Source organism: Pholcus phalangioides, unplaced genomic scaffold, assembly GCF_987345545.1.
Source record: "Pholcus phalangioides strain wild (caught in Gottingen) unplaced genomic scaffold, Ppha-v1.0 ptg000022l_1, whole genome shotgun sequence".
NCBI classification, from domain to species: Eukaryota; Metazoa; Arthropoda; class Arachnida; order Araneae; family Pholcidae; genus Pholcus; species Pholcus phalangioides.
In genome coordinates, this window is record NW_028301615.1 from 18852156 (window position 1) to 18871011 (window position 18856).

The 18856-nt window shown below is 36.4% G+C and overlaps 2 protein-coding genes across 8 annotated transcripts in view; one reads left to right on the forward strand and one right to left on the reverse strand.

Annotated features, from left to right (window-relative positions):
- LOC149069941 (uncharacterized) overlaps positions 1-3002 on the forward strand; it is a 35186-nt gene extending 32184 nt beyond the window's left edge. For all 5 annotated transcript variants that reach the window (XM_089249514.1, XM_089249509.1, XM_089249511.1 and 2 more), the window contains 3 exons: positions 329-395; positions 1468-1633; positions 2277-3002. In XM_089249514.1, coding sequence (XP_089105640.1) covers positions 329-395; positions 1468-1633; positions 2277-2478 — 435 coding nt within the window. In that variant the 3' untranslated portion in view covers positions 2479-3002. The remainder of the gene's footprint in view (positions 1-328; positions 396-1467; positions 1634-2276) is intronic.
- A 2951-nt stretch (positions 3003-5953) lies between these two features.
- Positions 5954-18856, reverse strand: part of Fatp1 (Fatty acid transport protein 1) — a 64946-nt gene continuing 52043 nt past the window's right edge. For 2 of the 3 annotated variants that reach the window (XM_089249516.1, XM_089249515.1), the window contains exons 4-12: positions 18448-18609; positions 18260-18329; positions 17947-18148; positions 17567-17759; positions 15669-15812; positions 13975-14112; positions 13678-13842; positions 11887-12033; positions 5954-9471 (exon numbers count right to left, since the gene is read on the reverse strand). In XM_089249516.1, coding sequence (XP_089105642.1) covers positions 9314-9471; positions 11887-12033; positions 13678-13842; positions 13975-14112; positions 15669-15812; positions 17567-17759; positions 17947-18148; positions 18260-18329; positions 18448-18609 — 1379 coding nt within the window. In that variant the 3' untranslated portion in view covers positions 5954-9313. The remainder of the gene's footprint in view (positions 9472-11886; positions 12034-13677; positions 13843-13974; positions 14113-15668; positions 15813-17566; positions 17760-17946; positions 18149-18259; positions 18330-18447; positions 18610-18856) is intronic. The other variant, XM_089249517.1, reaches the window with a different exon arrangement.

Here is an 18856-nt window from a genome sequence, read left to right on the forward strand (position 1 = left end):
GCGCTAGACGCAGGCAAAGAAAAGTGTGGAAACAACCAGTGCAGATCACATTACTGTCACAAGAAGCCCCCCCCCCCCCCCACTGAGGGGGATAGCGCACCAACCCCTTCTTTCTTTGTCTGGGGGGGGGCATGGTCATTATTGCTGAGGGGGCACGATGATGATGTCAGTTCGTCTATACATATATGCATTAGATCAGTCGACTCCACCTTTGAAGCTGCCCCCCCCCCTCGTATATCCGCCCATGAGCCTCGCGTATGTAGGCAAAGTTATTTTATGACCACGTTGTGTCTGTACGCAATATTACAATATCAAATTAATTTTACAGATGTACTTCCGCGCCGGAGTGGACGTGACAATCCTGTTCGAGCAGTGGCATGTGAAAGACGTCGCAGGTCAGTGGCGTACTTATGTATCAGCTATACACAATCTGGGGCTATATAGCTCCCTAAAGGCCCTGTAGTGAGAAAGTCGTGCCACGGGTAAAAATATAGCAAAGGAGGAAACCATGTCAAGCGGGTTTAGGTGGCCACAGAGTGAAATAGTTCAGTGGTTCTCAACCGGAGAATATATGATCCACTCGCGGTCCTTGAAAGAAGCGGGTTTACGGTTTTGACGCACTCCTTCCATTCCAGTATGTAAAATTTTCTTGGCCACTCATTCCACAAATTTGCCGCCGTAGGCTATAGCCCACTTATCCCCTTGCCTCGAAATTACTTTTTTTGTCACTCAGATGCTCACACACTTTTTTTTGGTCATTCACTGACCTGGTTCCTCACCCTCTCGGTGACACTTTTGGTCATTCCCATGCTCCCACACTTCTTCTGGTCGTTCACTGACATAGGCCCTACATAGAATCCCTGCAAGAAGGGGCCTCAGTGTAAGTATATTAACATTAGTAAGTTAGTCTAGGGTTCCCCCTCCCATAGGCGGAGATTGACTTGGAAGTCTGGGGGGGCACGATGATGATGTCAGCTCATATATACATTAGATCAGTCGACTTCACCTGTGACGCTGGGCCCCCCCCCCGTATCTCCGCCCATGCCCCCTCCCCTCTTCCCCTTTTATCTTTATTCTGAAGGGGGGGTCCCCATCCATTTATAGAACAAAAGACACCCCCTTTCAGGTCCGTATAAAGAACTTTCGTTCGGAGGAGGACCATTTACATTTCGGGGGAAACCAAAGTGGTCGAATAATAGATTTGGCCCTCTTTTCCCCCTTTTACGTATCCCTAATTATCGCATTTCGCTGGAGAGCCCTTCCCACATAGATCCACCCCTGTAGCTACCACACCTTTAAATAAAGATAAAGAAGACCAAGAAAATAAAATGGACGGGGAAAAACACGTCCATGACACGGGTCCCGCAAATACGTGACGTCTGTCACAACCTCAGACTCCCCAATTCTCATAGCTTAGCTCCTCTTGATTTTGTCAATTAGGTCATTTTCCCGTTCTCACCTTTACAGGAATGATCGGCTCGGTAATAGGCATAATCCTCTTGGCGACCTTCTACGAAGGACTCAAGTATTTCAGGGAGTACCTCTTCAAGCAGTACGTTTCGTCCATGCAGTTCTCGACCGTCGCCGTCACTGGCGAGAGCGGGAGGGTCACTCAAGTCCACAAAGTCCAAAGGTGAGTACAAATTCTACAGGGTGTCCCCATAAATTCGTAAATAGTTTAAAAAAACTCATAGAAATTGGAAAATTTTGATGTGGTTTGCGAAAAACTTATTCTCACGAAGCGGGATTATTTTTTTAATAGAAAAAAAAAGTTTAGTTGAAATTTTTGTCGATAGAGGGTGCTGAACGGAAGCAAATCACTGGAGGTATGCAAATCAGAGTCCCATAAATTGCAGGGTGTACGATTAATAGCTTATTTCTGGATTTCCGTGTTACTGGGGCTTAGACAAGGTTTTCATTTTGTTTTGTGATGCTGGCATTGGTCGATAAGCACTATTGGTGAATTTTTTTCCCTCAACCACGAGTCGCCAGATGAAACTTTACGAATATTTCGGGCACAGTAGAGATTGAAGAAAGGTTCAGGTCCAGAACTATGTAATTTGCTTTCACGCAGCGTCCTCTATCGACAAAAATGTGAACTATTTTTGCCCAGAAAAAAATCTTCCATCGTGAGAATGACTTTTACGTAAAGCCGCATTCAAATATACCAATTCTTTCAATTTTTAAACTGTTTACGAATTTATAGGATACACCCTATATCTTTTCCACTGTAAGTTTCACTTTCACATTTGAGTAAACAAACTTATTTATTTCAGGCACCGGATCCTGAGCTTCGCGCACCTGATCCAGACATGCCTACACGTTATCCAGATGGTCATAAGTTACTTCCTGATGTTGATCTTCATGACCTACAACGTGTGGCTGTGCCTGGCCGTCATCCTCGGCGCAGGCATAGGGTATTTCGTGTTCGGGTGGAAGAAGGCTACAGTCGTCGACATCACGGAACACTGCCATTAGAAAATTTAGAGAAAAAAAAAATTAATTAAAATGAATTGGGGAGGGGGAATCAGTGCAGAGAACAATCGGTTATTTACGAAGTGAGCTTCACAAAGTGATCATGGGGTATTTGCCTACAAAATACCCCCCCCCCCCAACAATTTTGTACATATATAACAGTGAGGAAGAGACTCTTGAATATTTTCTTAGTGTGATAATTTGTGAACAATATTTTTACCGAATGAGGGGCCAATTTCTTCTTTTTTTAAATATATATATACTTGTAATCTTTGTTCGAGTAAATTTCTATCGACGTGTAATATTTTGTGGTGATGTGGCATTGTTCCCAATTGCTTGTACACGGGATGGGGGTTCGAACGGGGAGTAAAGCTGTACATTCAGATTGTATTGCTTTTTAAGTTAATCTATAAAAATTCACAAAACATCGAAATATAAGCACTCGTGTGAAATTTCTCAAAAATCTTAAGTGTATTGTGGTTTTTTTTAATTAAATGTATAATAAACTGTTTTATCACTAATCTCAATTATATAAATTACTACTTCTTAGCCGTACTTGTACCTCGTGCGCATTCCTCTACGGTATTTCTAACGAATTGGCACAGCACATGCAGGAATGTACGTGTTGTGAATCGAAGGTGGAGTTTGTTCCTGTGTAATGCTTGTTATATATGGTGTGCTGCCATCAATTTTTCTAACTATGACCCCCCTCCACAGTAGCGCACTATATCGTTAGTACAGGCGAGTCCCGTTATAACGAACTCCCATGAGACCGGAGAAATCACTTCGTTATAACGAAATTTCATTATAGAAGGATTTCAGATTTTCGACCTTGTTCTTATGTGAGGGATTGGACGTTTTCGTTAAAAAACGCGATTTTTTTCGCTCTAACGGTAACCGACTGCATATTGGACCTGTACCGGTACGTATATACTATATACTAAAGATATAGTGTCCTACTACGGAAGTGAAGTGTAGTGTAGTGTAATGATTGAATAACAGTACCGTTGTAGGCCTGTTGCTCTCTGCGGCGAGACTTTTTAACGAAGGAGATCGGCTCACATCAACGCCTCGAAGTTGGCAACAATGGGTTTCGAACGGGTCTCCCGCGATGCGAGTCTGTCACTACGACCACTACAGCGGCAACATGTATATTACTAGGACTCATGGGCGGAGATTGCCCCCTCCCCCCCAACATGAAAGATGTGTAAGGGCGATTTATACGTATGTGTACATTGTATTGACAAACATTGTGCCCCCTTCAGACCTTGAAGTCCATCTCCATGTTTTATTTTCCGCTATTTATATAATAAAACTACATGTATAAATAATGCTTATACCAAAGGCTTGACAAATATAAAGATTTGGGCACCAAACCAAATTTTTTAAGGGTAAAGAATTTTTTTTTTTCCCCCTAGAAAAACTCCAAACCGGGACTTTGATTCCCTTCCCATGTTATTAGACCAAGGGTGCACAACTAAGCCATTCCGTAAAAAAGCATCAATACACATTGCCACCCCCAAAACTTTGAAATTTGATAATTTTATAGCGACGTTCTTTGTTCCCCCCTAAATCAGGCATCTTCAACCTGTTGTTCACGAGCACCACGGTGCTCCCTGAAGCACTCGGAGTGCTTGATGCTTGTGCCCGATTTCGCGCTCGCGAGCACTTGAGATAACGTCCCAATTAAATTACCTTGTACAAATTGCATTCAAGGATTAAAATCATCCCGATTTCATGCATACGCATGTCAACCTTGCCGTAACAGTGCTCTTCTTTTGATGATGGGCACAGGCAGTGCTCTCGACAAGAAAAAAGTTGAAGACACCCCCCCCCCTCACAGCCCAATAAATATCTAGAGAATGACTACATTTCATTCATGAAAATATGGGAATTAGGATTCATACACGATATATTGTCAATTACAACCAAAAACAAGATTGTCAAAGGCAAATAAAGTTCCAACTTGTGCTAAAATTTCTGAAAAATAACCAACGATGGGAAATAGAATAATATACATATTTATGTATAATAATATAAATATGTAAATCACCAAAAACAAGTGGCAAACTTATATATTTTTTTATACGACTATAAATTAATGATAAGAGTCGTAATTATATATAATATATTATATATATATATACAGGGTGATTATAAAAAAACTATCCAGACATATGGGCCCCTAACTATCATACCATTCACAGAAACTGAATGAAATTTTGGCATAAGGTATTTTGAGGTATGCGCTCAAGAATGATATGGAAAACAACAGTGTCACTCTAACAGTTACGGTTACAGTGAGAAAATTTCTAAAATATCAAATGGCAACACCAAGTTTTTTGTATTGGAATGCGATCTCCGTACTGAAAAACACTAAATAACGTTGGAATGGCACCTGTAGCACGAAAATCCCCAGAGCTAGGCAAGGAAAAAGTAAAAAAGGACTTTGCGTGCACCAGAGCATTAATGTTCGTTTCATTCGTCACACTGTTTCTTCGGCTGAGATCCCAGCCTGATTAGTCCTCCACAAGGTCATGTGGAAAATTTGTGAAACACAATAAAATGCTTTATTTTATGCTGCTTCTCTGTCCTTATTGGTTGTCCTCACTTTTAGCCTATCTACCGCCGGTGATTTTCATGCTACAGTTGCCGTTCGAACGCTATTTAGGGTTTTTCACAATGGAGATCACATTCCAATACAAAAAACTTGGTGTTGCCATTTGATATTTTCTCACTGTAACCGTAACTGTTAGAGTGAAACTGTTATTTTCCATATCATTCTTGAGTGCATACATCAAAATACCTTATGCCAAAATTTCATTGTTTCTGTGAATGGTATGATAGTTTTTTTATAATCACCCTGTATATATATTAAAAATTCATGAACACATAATCTCTTAATTTCAAAAATTTCAGCAACAATTCATTTGAAGTAACGTTTAAAACAGGACATTTAATAAAAATATTGGGATGACCAAAATACACGAGATATATATATACCTTGTAAAATACTGTATACGAGTACCTGACCCACAAACTGAAAAAGTTGTGCACTTAGATTAAAAAAAATTGTTGCCAAAAAATTTTCTATGGACGCCACAGGAGATTTGTCAAGCCCAGGTTTATACACTTGTTTGAATGATATATATAGTCGAATCCTGTTATAACGAAAATCTCAATTTCACAAACACTTGCAATACTCCCAGATACGTTTACATAGGAATAATGCATATACCAAAAATTACTTTATAACAAAATTTCGTTACAATAGTGATTTCTACAATCTCTTGGAGTTCGTTATAACAGGATTTGACTGTATTTGTTGCGATAAAATATAAATGTATAATTTATCTGTTTATATAAGAACAACCGTAAGTTATTCAAAGAAAATTAACTGCACCAAATAAAAAGATTTTATTTCCTAATTTTTTTTTCTACTTTTTTTTTTATTTAATATATCACATATTTACACTGAGAAAAAAAAAATCTGGCACATCGGGGAAAAAAAGATAAATTTGAGTCAAGAGAATGAAAAGTGCATTGCAAAGAATGTGGAAACAAAAATCGAGACATTTAAAAAATAAAAAACATTAAAAATAAATTGATAAATTTCCTACACATAAAATTATCGCATGCATTGAAAAGATTGCGAGCATAACCAATGAAAATAATTCTAAAACGTAAATGAAACATGCTAAGTGGTTAGCGAGTTGATGATAAAGATTCGAAAATTGCATTTGATATACAATTGATTTATTTGTAAACTTCTTTGCATTTTTCTGAATTGTCGTGTAACTTTCGCAAAAAATAAGTTAATTTATAAATTTTGCATTTATGTATCGCATAAATTTTGTGCGTAATAGATATTTGGTTATTCATTAAACTCTGAGGTGTAAAAGCAAAATGACAAAATTATCAGATACGACATTATCTGAAAAAGCATTGTTATAATATTACGGAACAGAAAATTGCAGGAGTGAAAAAAAAAAATCTATGCTTACATAGATTCTGGAAAAGCATTCACTTCTTCACATAGTGAAACCTGACTATAACGGCACTTTCCGCAGATTTTAATTACAAACTCAAGAATGCATAGGATTATCTTCAAGAAAATTAATGATAAATTTGCCTTACAAACTTTCCACAGTTAGTTGAATTGCTTACAGATCCGATATAATCACATTGATACTTATTATGGAACGGACACAATGGAAAATAGGCAAGGCACGGAACACATTTGATCTTAAACAAAATGTATCTACATGGTGCATAAGGCTGGGTGAAGACTGATTAGACCCGACAAGACTGCTTTAGACAAGCTTAGTCATCAATTTGTCTGACTAACAGGTGTGTGTTGTGCCATACAAATCAATATAAACAATAATGACTAAGCTTGTCTAAGCCATCTTGTCCAATCATGTCTAACCAGTGCACACCCAGCCTAAGAAAGTCTTTTTGATCTGAAATAACTAGTGAATGGAGAGAGCTACAGCTATGAAACAGTATACAGCTTAGATATTGGTGTAGTAAAGTGACTGCGCTCTATCAGATGCCACAAAGTTTAAAGTAATTTATAATTGGAACTAAAATATTTATTACTACTACATGGTCAATTATTCCTGTCCATCATATTATATCGTTCCAAACAACAAAGAAATTTATCCGTACAATAAATGAAGCTGTAATTTTTACTGAAACAAACAGATTTGGTAGCATTTGTATAAAAATTTACACTGATAGACAAATTATTCCCCCATTTTTCATCATTATATTCTTTTTCTTGAGTTACGAATTCCGTTCATAGAGATATCTCTAAAAATATCTCATTCTTTAAATGTAATCATACAAATTTCTTTCAATATACATTGGAGAAAGGCACAAATTTGACTAATTGACAAAATCTGGATTGGGAACTCAAACATAAAAATATAATTTTTAAATTCTCCTCCCCTATCCCTCATAGCAGGGCTATTGAAACTTAATATTTGGGGCAGCATTGGAAGGGGTAAAAAGATTTTTCGCCAAATTAAGAGAAAATATTCTGAGCGCCACTGAAAAATGCAAATGATAGCTTGCCAGAGCATTTAGGGCAGAGAGCACAACCTCTGGCCAAATGCGGCCTGGAAAAGTTTTTCAGTTAGACAACCGAATAACTCCTTGCACTTCACAGTCGGCAGGATTTTTAATCAGAGTTCATTTTAAATTAGCATAAAAACTAAAAATATAATTTTGCGATTAAAAAGCACTCGCAGAAAACTAAAAAGAATAGTTGAGGTTGCTAGACGACATTGAATAACGAAGATCGCACAACCTACTGCAGGAATTTGCAATTGGATGATCCTTGCTTAATAACTTTCTGGAATAACTTTCTGGATGATCCTTGTATACCAGCTCTTGGCCCGTGAACAGCAGAAATACAACCAAAATGTTATGTTTGGTCTGAAAAGGTTATGCTGCGCCCCCACCCCCGATTGGTTAGGGGGCAGTGCCAAGTCTAAAATGAAAGGATGGGGGGGGAGGGAAAAAAAGGAGAAAATTATTTCTCTACGCTTTTTTTACAATTGTTAGGAGGCGGGTGGGCAAATATAGGTCTGCACAAACAGATTTTTGTCTTGAGCCACACCGAGAGCATTTTGAAGCCAAATTTACTGTTCCAAGTGGGAGAAAAAGACATCTTCTTTGGGATGGCAAACTACACTTGGAATGTACCAGAAATAATATTGATACATTAGAGAACAGTTTATGTAAGTCAGAAAGTGCTTGTTGGGCCACAATTAATAGCTGGTCACAGAACCACGAGTTTTAATTAATACGAGTGTTTTACAGGCTGCTGTATGTTACATCTTGTGGTCGAGCATAACCACTTTGCTATGCCATTACCCAAGTCACACACACAACTATAGTTTTCCTCCATTCATGTTCACACATGTCAAAAGGACATTTCTATACACCTTTAGTATTAAAAAAACCTACAGGCATTAACAATGATCTGTGCATTACGTTACCAGTGATGATATAATCTTGTATATAAAATAAACTATTAAGATTTTCTTTTTGATTTAACAGATGCATAAGCAAGTTTCACGATATATTCTTATTGATCAAAGATGTGGAAAAACCAATGAGTGTAGCACAAGCATTCAAAATATATTTCACTATATAATAATCTTTTTTTCCCTTTAAATATATATAAGTGATATTTTATACATTTTCGTGAATTTAAAGCACCGATTTGTGGACAAGTTTTGAATAATTTGATGTTTCTTTTGGGAGGATGGGGAGCGGCAAGAAATTTTCTTTACATTTCATATCACAAGCAAACATTTCTCGATACATTTTGTAAAAAAAATACAAGATAAATCAGTACAATGACTCATTTTAACACACAATTTCATATAACACAGCAATTTACTAGATCACTACAATTGTTTGTAGGACAATAATCTAAAAAAAAAGTAGTATAATTTTTCTACAGTATCTTGAAATGTTTTTGTGCATTCATACGATTTTGAAACAATGCAGCAACTCAAACATATGTTATGAAAAAACAAACAACACAGTTCAGTGTTTCAGATTCGAAATGCCCACTTTTGTCATTTTTTTAGTACATGCGATAAGCCACTTCTTTCTTCGAATATATTCTTGACTATCCGAAATTAACTATGAATATGGGATGGGAAGGGGAAAAAACGACACTATGCAGATGTTTATGAACTTGCAGCGGAGACATACTTTTTTTTTTCCTGCTACGAATATCCAAGTAGAACGTAGAAAAAAATATATAAAAGAAAAACTGAAGATTAGGTGGGGGAAGGATGAACTTCGGCAGAAACACTCATAGTCGTATCCTTCCATCGCATATGTCTGAGTAAGCTTGTTCGTCGAGTACAGAATAGGTTTTGAGCTTCCTGTTCAAATAGTATAGAGGGTCTTTGATCAAATTGGGGTTGAATCCTTGTTTCTGAAGATCTACTTTTTTCAATTTGAAAGTTCCTGGATAAAAAAAAATAAATAAAAATTAGTTTCAGTTTATAACAATATACAGCTTGTATTTAACCAGTCAACTGTCCAATTAATTTCTCCGAGCGTTACCCGCAGTGCCCACTTTTTTTTGAAGATGTGCACGCTTTTTCCTTTTTTTTCCTTTTCTTGGAAGTTTGAAATATTAAAATATTTTTTTATAGCTCGAATGTGTCAAGACATAATGACTCCCCAAAAGTGGGAAGGGGCGGTCATAATGTCCTGTGACTAAAAGAAATGCTGTTGATGGATTTATGTGGAACCATAGTAGTTGAACCTTTGCTAAAAGATATACGAGTAATAAAACAGATGCATCTTAGTAATGGAATTGGAAAAAAAAAAACAATGGGGATGCAGCTTTGCAAAACATGACAAAGATAATAGTAATAATAATCTCAGACCTTGAAATATAATTGTTAACTCCATCTAGTGATGAGATAATAAAGTAGAAGGATGGCTGTACAGAGATGGCAGCACATGTATGACAAATTATTTAGTCATATCTGTGAAAAAGACAGAAAAGTCTTCCTGTTGGGAAATGCTGTCGTAGGCAACACCATTACGTATATCAGCGACGGCAAATGCTGTCGTAACCACTTGACTGGTTAAATGCAACTTCATTTTATATTATACAATGTGGTCTGAACATTTCACTTCTGAAATATAGCTGGCAGCACTGGAAAAACAAACACTATATGCACACTCAGACTGTTAGGTACACACATAGTCGTCACAACTAGCTCAGTAGTAAATTGCTCATGGCGACAGACCAAAATTGTGCTCTGTATGAAAGAAAGTGTGGTCTGAAAAACACTGACCATTTAACCCTTTGACTACAAATTGGGGTGGGGGAAACCTGCATCTCAGGACTCTTGCCTGCCTTCCCCCCCCCCCAAATAAACTTTGTAAGAAAGCTGAGGTCCCAAAGAATTCATGGATATGCAATGCATGGTCTTCACGCAGATGTCTTTGAATCCCATACACATGGGACATCCAAAAGCTCAGCCCCAGAGATGAACAACCAGAAATGTATTGAATATACGAAGTCAAATAATTATTGTTAAGAATGCCTGCCTTTAATTATGGTTAATAGTGCCATACTACATATAAGTTAGGTAGCCTACAAAACTATCATTAAAAAAAGAAATAGTTCAGCAGTTGCAGAGAATTTCGATTGAAAAACAGGAAATATAATTTCTTGAATTTTAAATAAAGCTTTTGCGTGAAACTCCTGATACCATGGCACACATACCCTGGATTGACGACTTCTGCCCCAGTCAATAGTAGGATACGCATAGGACATACTAGGGGTCTACAGCACAACAGGTATAAAACACAGCTTCACATTACATTTATACCCTTTGCACTTTAGACGCCCCCTTCCTCCCATATGTCCCATCAGTATTCAAAGGGTGTTGCTATGGCGGTTGAGTGGTCATAATGACGGACTCATCACGAGGACCCAATTCGAGACCTACCTTTGACACAGTGGTGGTCTGCTGAAGTTTGTTTTCTGTGGTTCCCAACTTTGAGGCGCAAATGGGAGTCTATCTCCCCATTAAAAAGTCTCTACACAGAGAGCAAACAGGACTAGAACTGTGCAATTAATCGACCATTACGCTTCACTCATGGTTAGAAAAATTTATGGAAGATGGCAGCACTATACATAACAAGCATTGCACAGAAACAAAGTTCATATTAGGTTCACAATACGTACACACACATTCCGGCATGTACCAATTCATTAGACATTCTGCAGAGAAATGTGGATGAGGTGCATGTATGGTAAGTAGTAGTATTCAAAAGGGTTAAAAACAGAACAACTTTTTTTGCTGCTATTTATATAACAATTTTTCTAAGAATTACACTAGAAATTCACACCAAGAAACTGCAAAAAATAAAAACCACTAATTTTTGTACTAAATTACATTTCAAACTCCCTTATAATGACATTGACGATTCCTTGAAATTTATCACTAACTGAGGTGTCGTTACAACCTAGGCTGAAGTTTTTGGGGTTTTTTTGCCACAGATCAGATGCAATTACTGTGTATAAATTTGATAATTTATCATGATTAGGATAAATAAAAATATGGAGGGGTGGGGGTGAAATCTGGATCATAAATACTGAGCATCATCAATTCTTGCCAAAAATGTTATGAATTGACAGCACAGCTGCCATATATTGCACATAAGAATTTAATTTTTGATATAAATATATAATGCTTGAGTGTAGAAACATTGTACATCTCTTCAAGGTTCTGGTATATTGTTTCCTTCAACTATCAACATTTGAAGCTGAATAATAAACAGCACATTTGTACCAACAACAAATATTATATATTGCACCAATGAATGCATAAATTAAAGAATTCAAATAAAACATGCCTGTCGATTCTAGCTCATCACAAATACGCAAAAAGAGAGGAACAGCATATGGTGGAAGAACTTTCATGGCCTCTGTTGCTACGTGACCTAAATCAATAGTATTTTCTGGATCATGGATGGCAACCATACCTGCCCTACCTTCATTATCTGCAAAAATAAAAACCAGAATTATGAGTGGGTGATGAATTATAAGGAAAATAAATTCAACATAGATGAATTACATTGTGCTTACAAGCAGCTAGTGACATCAGAGTTCCGACACAAGTTCCGCAAGCTCGACCATGCACTTTGCAAATGAAGCTGGGTCTGGACCAACACCTTCTACAGCAGAAAGTTTTTGTGTGAAGCATTGATGTCACTGAAGTCGCCCATTTCACCTACAGCCATTGGATAAAGCAGGCTGACGTATGCAAAATCGTTACTTTTTTTTTGCAGTATATCCAATGACTATAGGTGAAATAGAATTACGAGCTTCATGTGAAGGCTTTCTGCTACAGAAGGTGTTGGTAGAGTGGCAGGTTTAGACGTAGCTTTACAGATTTGCCTTTGCACACAGACAAAACAGATCAGCTCCAAGTTTGTCTTCTCTCGAACTCCCGCGCACGCGTATACAAATTCTTTGTTACGGTAAATAATGTAAATCACTTTTAAAGTCTATCTGCTTATAACATCAGTTTTTAAAATGATAGCATAATTAGTAAATTAGGCTTACTCATTATTAAAATCATCATTTATGAGGTCAATGAGTCTAAGTCTGACTGCACATGTATAAATGTTTCTAGATAAAACTCAATAGATAAACTTCTGACATTATATTAGCATTACATAGTCTCATTCATGAGCGATTGCAGTTCCGATTCTTTGGAGGAATTTTGCTCTTCAGTACAGAATGTTTTTGCCTTGAAGATAATAAAATTTTTATTTCTAATAATAAAAAAACTTGTACAATATTGATTCAACATCATTCATATACAGTGAAACCTTGACATAGAACGATACTCTGCGGACCAAGAAAATATATCCTTGTTGTAGTTATATGTAATTAGTAAAATTACTTCTTAGTTACATCAAGAGACAGCATTATCATAAGATACCACCAAATTTCTGCAGATGTTAGCATCTCTTCTGAATTTTTGTTGTTGGTATTGCCATAAAATGCATTTTTGAGTGTTTATTCACAGAAAAAAATTGCAATTGATTAGTTGATCAATAAAATTCAGTTAGAAGTATTGTTCCCCCCCCCCCCTGTAAAGTAGTTTACTGCACAACTCGTGTGTACTACACACAAAGTAGCTTCACTGCAACTTTATTAACACTTTTAAAGAGCATAGTGCAAAATACTGATGCTTTCGACCAGTGGTCTCAACCTCGTGGCCTGGTTTCATTCATTTTTGTGAGTGGAAGGTCCAGTCAAACACAAGAACAACAAAAATGAAACGGCTGATCATTCACGGTCAGGTAGTATAAGTAATGTCAGGGCCCGGCGGTTAAGAAACACTGCTTTAGCCACCCTCGAAAGAACAAAAACCAGTGAAGAATTAAAAAATACATTGAAGGTGATTTTGAGTAAAATATAAAAATTAACATTGCAGTTTTATCAAAATCTCCAAAAATACGGTTATAGAGGGATTAATCATAATAAAGGTTACTGTTGTATCAAGGTGTTTAACATTATACTATAGGCAATTTCAAATATGATTTTTAAAAAAAAAATGTTTCAGAGGGCTTTGTTATATCGAGTATCGTTGCAGCAAGGTTTCACTGTACTCAAGCGATGAAACGTTTTAATACCTGGGACCTGGACACCATAGACAACACAATCCTTCAAGCCAAGAATATTGCTCATCACACTTTCTACTTCCGTTGTTGAAACATTTTCACCACGCCATCGGAAAGTATCTCCTGTTCTGTCCATGAAATAAAGATAACCATCTTCATCCATCATTAGCAAGTCTCCTATGGAGATCCACAAAAGAGGAAAAAATCATTCAAAAAATTTGAAAATTTCACAGTAAGAATTCCCTTAACTATAACGATGACAAAATTATGTATTTGAAAAATTCAATTACACAAAAGGCACAAACAAACCTGACAAGAAAGCAGTATCTCCTTTCCTGAAACAATCTCTCACAATCTTTTTTTTTGTTGCAGATTGGTTAACGTAACCATCAAATGATCTGGTTGGATCATTGCCAATTATCTTTCCAACAAACTCACCAGGTTCTCCTATGAAAATAACAAAAATTTAAGCAAGATTGGAAACAAAGTAATCCTGTATACAGTGAAACCTGTACGAAAACGAATGTCAAGATATTGAAATATTCTATTTTAGACAGATTTTCATTTTATATAAGTGCAAATCAAAGCACTAATGATTGACCAGACTATTACTAAACCATACATGCACCTCATCCATATTCCTCTCCAGAACTTCCAACGAATTGGAATATAAATATGTTGGAATGTGTGTGTATGTGTTGTGAACCTGACAGTTTGTTTCTGTGTAATGCTTGTTATGTGTAGTGCTGCCATCAATTTTTCTCACTACGAGTGAAATGTAATGATCGAATAATTTTATCGTCGCAGGTCTGTTTGCTATCTGTGGACAGACTTGAACAGGGAGATCGACTTGCATTCACATCTTGAAGTTAAAATTCATTATTGAAGGAAATTTTCATGAAATCAATGTTGTAGTTTATAAGTGGTTTTTTTTATACTTGCATTGACACATCACTCTACAAGTCTTACATTTTCTATTTCTATTCCAACCCCACGGGAAAAAAAGCTGCAGACATCTTTAATCTGCACTAAAAAATTCAATTTTTTTTAACTTATTATATTACAGATTATACACAGGAAAACACATTAAACATTGGAGGCCTGGACACATCCCACTGAGAGATAATGAAGAGGTCCTGAAGGATGGGTATATCCAGTAATTTTATTTTCTTTCCAGGAAAATACATTAAAATAAAATTTAAGAATAATCTGTTTTTGCAGTATAACCTCGATTATTCAGGCTAATGGCAGAGAAGAGGAACACAACCAGTTAAACTACTGGGAGTAAAAAACTTTAAAATAATAAAGCTGTGAAAAGAAAAACAACGTATTTTACCTGTTAAAAATGACTCCAGCGTATATCATAAATTATCCATAGGAAAAAAAATCTGCTAAAAAAATTACACTTTTTTTACAGTTACATAGCCACACTACTATTATACTAGGCTTTACTATATGGCAGAATCCTTGTGCCTCGTCTTTCAGTTGTAAAAAAATCTATACATTTCAACCAACACCTTCTATACACAAGAAGCTTTTGCTTGTAATTGGCTAAATCTTCAAATGCTGATCCCGTCAGGGGAGTGGCCGGTACTTGGGTCTTATGCGTGCATATACGAGGGCTGTCATTTCAATGCGTTAAGATGAGACTTCTGAGAATAGAGGGGGGGTCTGTAAAAAAATGAAGAAATTCATTTCTATGAAATGGAAAAGTTTGTCCTCATTACCACCCTTCACAAAATCTTACCTTACCAATGAAAAAGAAAAACCACCAACAACACGGATAGGAAAGAGCTTAACATGAAATTAAAATTTCCATACCTAGTTAATATGCTGCCTGGTTTATCTGCACCCGGATAATCAAGGTTCTACTGTGATTTGATTTAAAATTCTTCATATATTGTTGGAAAAAATTATGCTACTCTGAATTATTGACTGTTTTTAAAACATACTGAAAATTTTTTTTCACATACGAATACATGTTAAACAAAAAATTTAATTACCTGGTTCACACCTCATGCACAGTCCATTCTTGTCTCGTATGGGATCACCAGTAGTTGGATCAACTCGAATCAAAGTCACAGGGTACACAGTAGGGATGATTCGTGACAAGAAGCCCACAGAACCGACTTTGTTATCGATGTTCACTGCAGTAAATTACAATTTTTTTTACTTATCAAATATTAAGATACTTTGACAATCAATAATATTTACCATAATTCTCTGTATGTAATTCACAGCTACATATAATCTGCATATGCACATTTAGCTAATTTGAGGAAAAAAACACCAATCCCTGTATGCTAACTTTTGGTTTTTACTTATATCAGAAACTCTCTGAATCTTAACCTATCTGCAACAGGGACGCAACTAAGGGAGGAAAGGCACAGGGCAACTAGTGCCCTGGGCCAGGAAAGACACCAAAAGTTTGCTTTTGTTCAAAATTATGAGTTCGAGGAACTAAAATATGTATATGTCCTGGGCCAACAAGTAAATTTTTGTTCCAAGTTGCATCACAGCTTTAAATCTGATACTCACTTCATAAATCAGAAGCAAATTCACCATCAACATTCATTGACACAAAAACTTGTTTTCACACACTAGCACTACGCAAACTTTGGCATGCCACCAAAGAAAAAGCAAAACTTTTACAGTATATGAACATGTTTAAATCAGGTAACCTATTTATTTATTCACTTCCAAAAACATTAGCAAATTATTTCACATTTTGGTGAAAAAAAGAACATTGGAATATTCAGCTCACCAAAAGCAGCATCACCATTTTACGGGCTATTTTATACTTGATGATGAAACAATAAAAATTCCCTGAGTATTCTCTAATCCTATCCTAAGGTTTTCTTAAGCAGGAATCCACAAGGATTACTACTCTGAGGACTACTCAAGGTCTTTGGAGAGATTTCAGGTGGGTGGGGGGGGGGGGGTCGGTTAGTGAGCTTGAATCAGAAAACAATTAACTCAAATTGTTTTTAATTGCTATACACTGAAAAAATTATTTTGTAAAGAGAGACTAATCCTCGTTTCGCTGGCACGGGGGGTCAGTAGAATGCAAAAAGTCAAGAGCCCCTGCACTAGTGAATGTAAATGGTTAAAACCCTTTGCTTACAGGCAATTGGCAACAAATTTAGATGCTCTCTATATGACAAATTTGCGATAAATATAGTAACTTTGTTCTAACTTAACCGCAAGTTATGAAAAGGAAAAAAGTGGAAGTGGAAAAGAAAAAAACATGAAAGAGTAAAACAGTATTATAGATAAGTTGATAGGAATGTAGGTACAAAGGCGATTTCTCTTTCAACCATCACCTGTTCTCTTTCCCTATTATAAAAACAATACATCATGTTCGGGGGGAAAAAAAAAAATCACTATCAGGGTACATAAAAACCGGGGCGGGGAGGGGGGGGGGAAAGCTCCGCAATGAGGAGAGGAAATGGAACTTATTTGAATTTATTCTACTGGCATTTGTATGCAATATTACGTCCTCGATCGTAAAGTGGTTAAGGAATGGAAAGAGTTGGCCAGTTTTATTTTTTCATGAAAAATAAAAAAAATGTTTGATTTTGCCACTTGTATCTATACACCATCTGTTTTCCATTAAAAAAATGTCTGAATTATTTAGAAAATATTAATTTTTGTTCCAACCTCAGGGTAAAAAGCTGCAAATATATTACGTCACAGTCTAATCTGCAGTAAGAAATTTATAATTTTTTTAATGAATCAACAGATTATTACATGGCAAATTATTATTTTCTTTGGAGTATTTGATAAAACCATATCAATTTTTCTTACTTTCAAATCAAAAATTCATACACAGGACAAACTTCATTGCATAGTTTAGATAAACTATGACTATGCACGAGAAAGTACATAACTGCATACTCACTGACATTAGCATTTCCTTCAGTGGATCCATAAAGTTCACGAATGTGGTCAACTCCAAACCTTTCCACAAACTGCGGCCAAATTTGCGGTCGCAGACCATTACCAAACATCAAGCGAATTCCATGCTGCTTCTCCTCAGGCTTGACTGGCTGGGCTAACAGATATCGACACAATTCCCCTATGTATTGACTGGACTGCAATGGAAATTAATATATTTGTTAGTTAATTGCTACAGTGGAACTTTAATTTGTGAGCATAATTTGTTCTATGAATATGTTCGTAATCTACCACACTTGCATGTCAAAACGGGCTTCCTCCATGGAGGATTTATTTAAATGATTTGACATTTCACAAGTCACATTATTGATTCGTTATACTTACAGTGGCTTTGAACTTTATTGCATCTTCCCAGAATTTGGAAGCAGAGAATTTAGTACGAATTGCCAATGTGCTGCCAAACAGCAGAGTCTGCGACATTGACAAAATACCACCCGCGGTGTGATACAGAGGAAGAGCTGTGTATATCACATCATGGTCTTGAAGCCCAGTCATATAATGAATTCCTACACCCAAGCTCATAAACCTGCAATGATAGAGTTTAAATTAAATCGACAGCTTACACATATACAAAAAGATTCTCAGAGGTGTGTGTGTGTATAAAAAAGGTTTAGATATTAACAAAGTTACTGCTTACCTGCTATGTCTTATTATTGCTGCTTTAGGTAAGCCAGTTGTTCCAGATGTATATACATAGAAGAGACGATCTAGAAAATAATGGAAAAATAAATGATAGAAAGCAATTATAACATAGACCACAACAGAAATATTCCATTTAAAACAAAGTTGATATTTTTCTAGGAAACAAGGAAGATATTCTATTACCTTCCATGTTGCCAAGGATTTCATTAGAAGGTATGCTGACAGAACTTTCTTGAATCATGAGATCAAGAGAACGAGCAGGGAAATCTACAGGATCAAAATCTCCAAGGCAGAAATACTGGAGGCTTGTACAGTCTTTGAGGAGAGGAGAAACTTCTTTCACCGCTAGGAATAATTAAGTATAAAAAGATAAATGTGGAAACAACTTTAGACATTAGAACAATTTTCACCTTCACAAAATTCATACATGCGAATATATTGCACTATTTCTTTATATACAGGGTTTACAAGTTTCCTTGTTCTGGTCTGTTTACAGCTGTAATTATTCATGAGAAAGCTTCACAACTTTTAGGATGTCTCATCGAAGGGAAAGGAATTGAAAGAGGTTCCAATATCAACTAGAGCAGTGTTT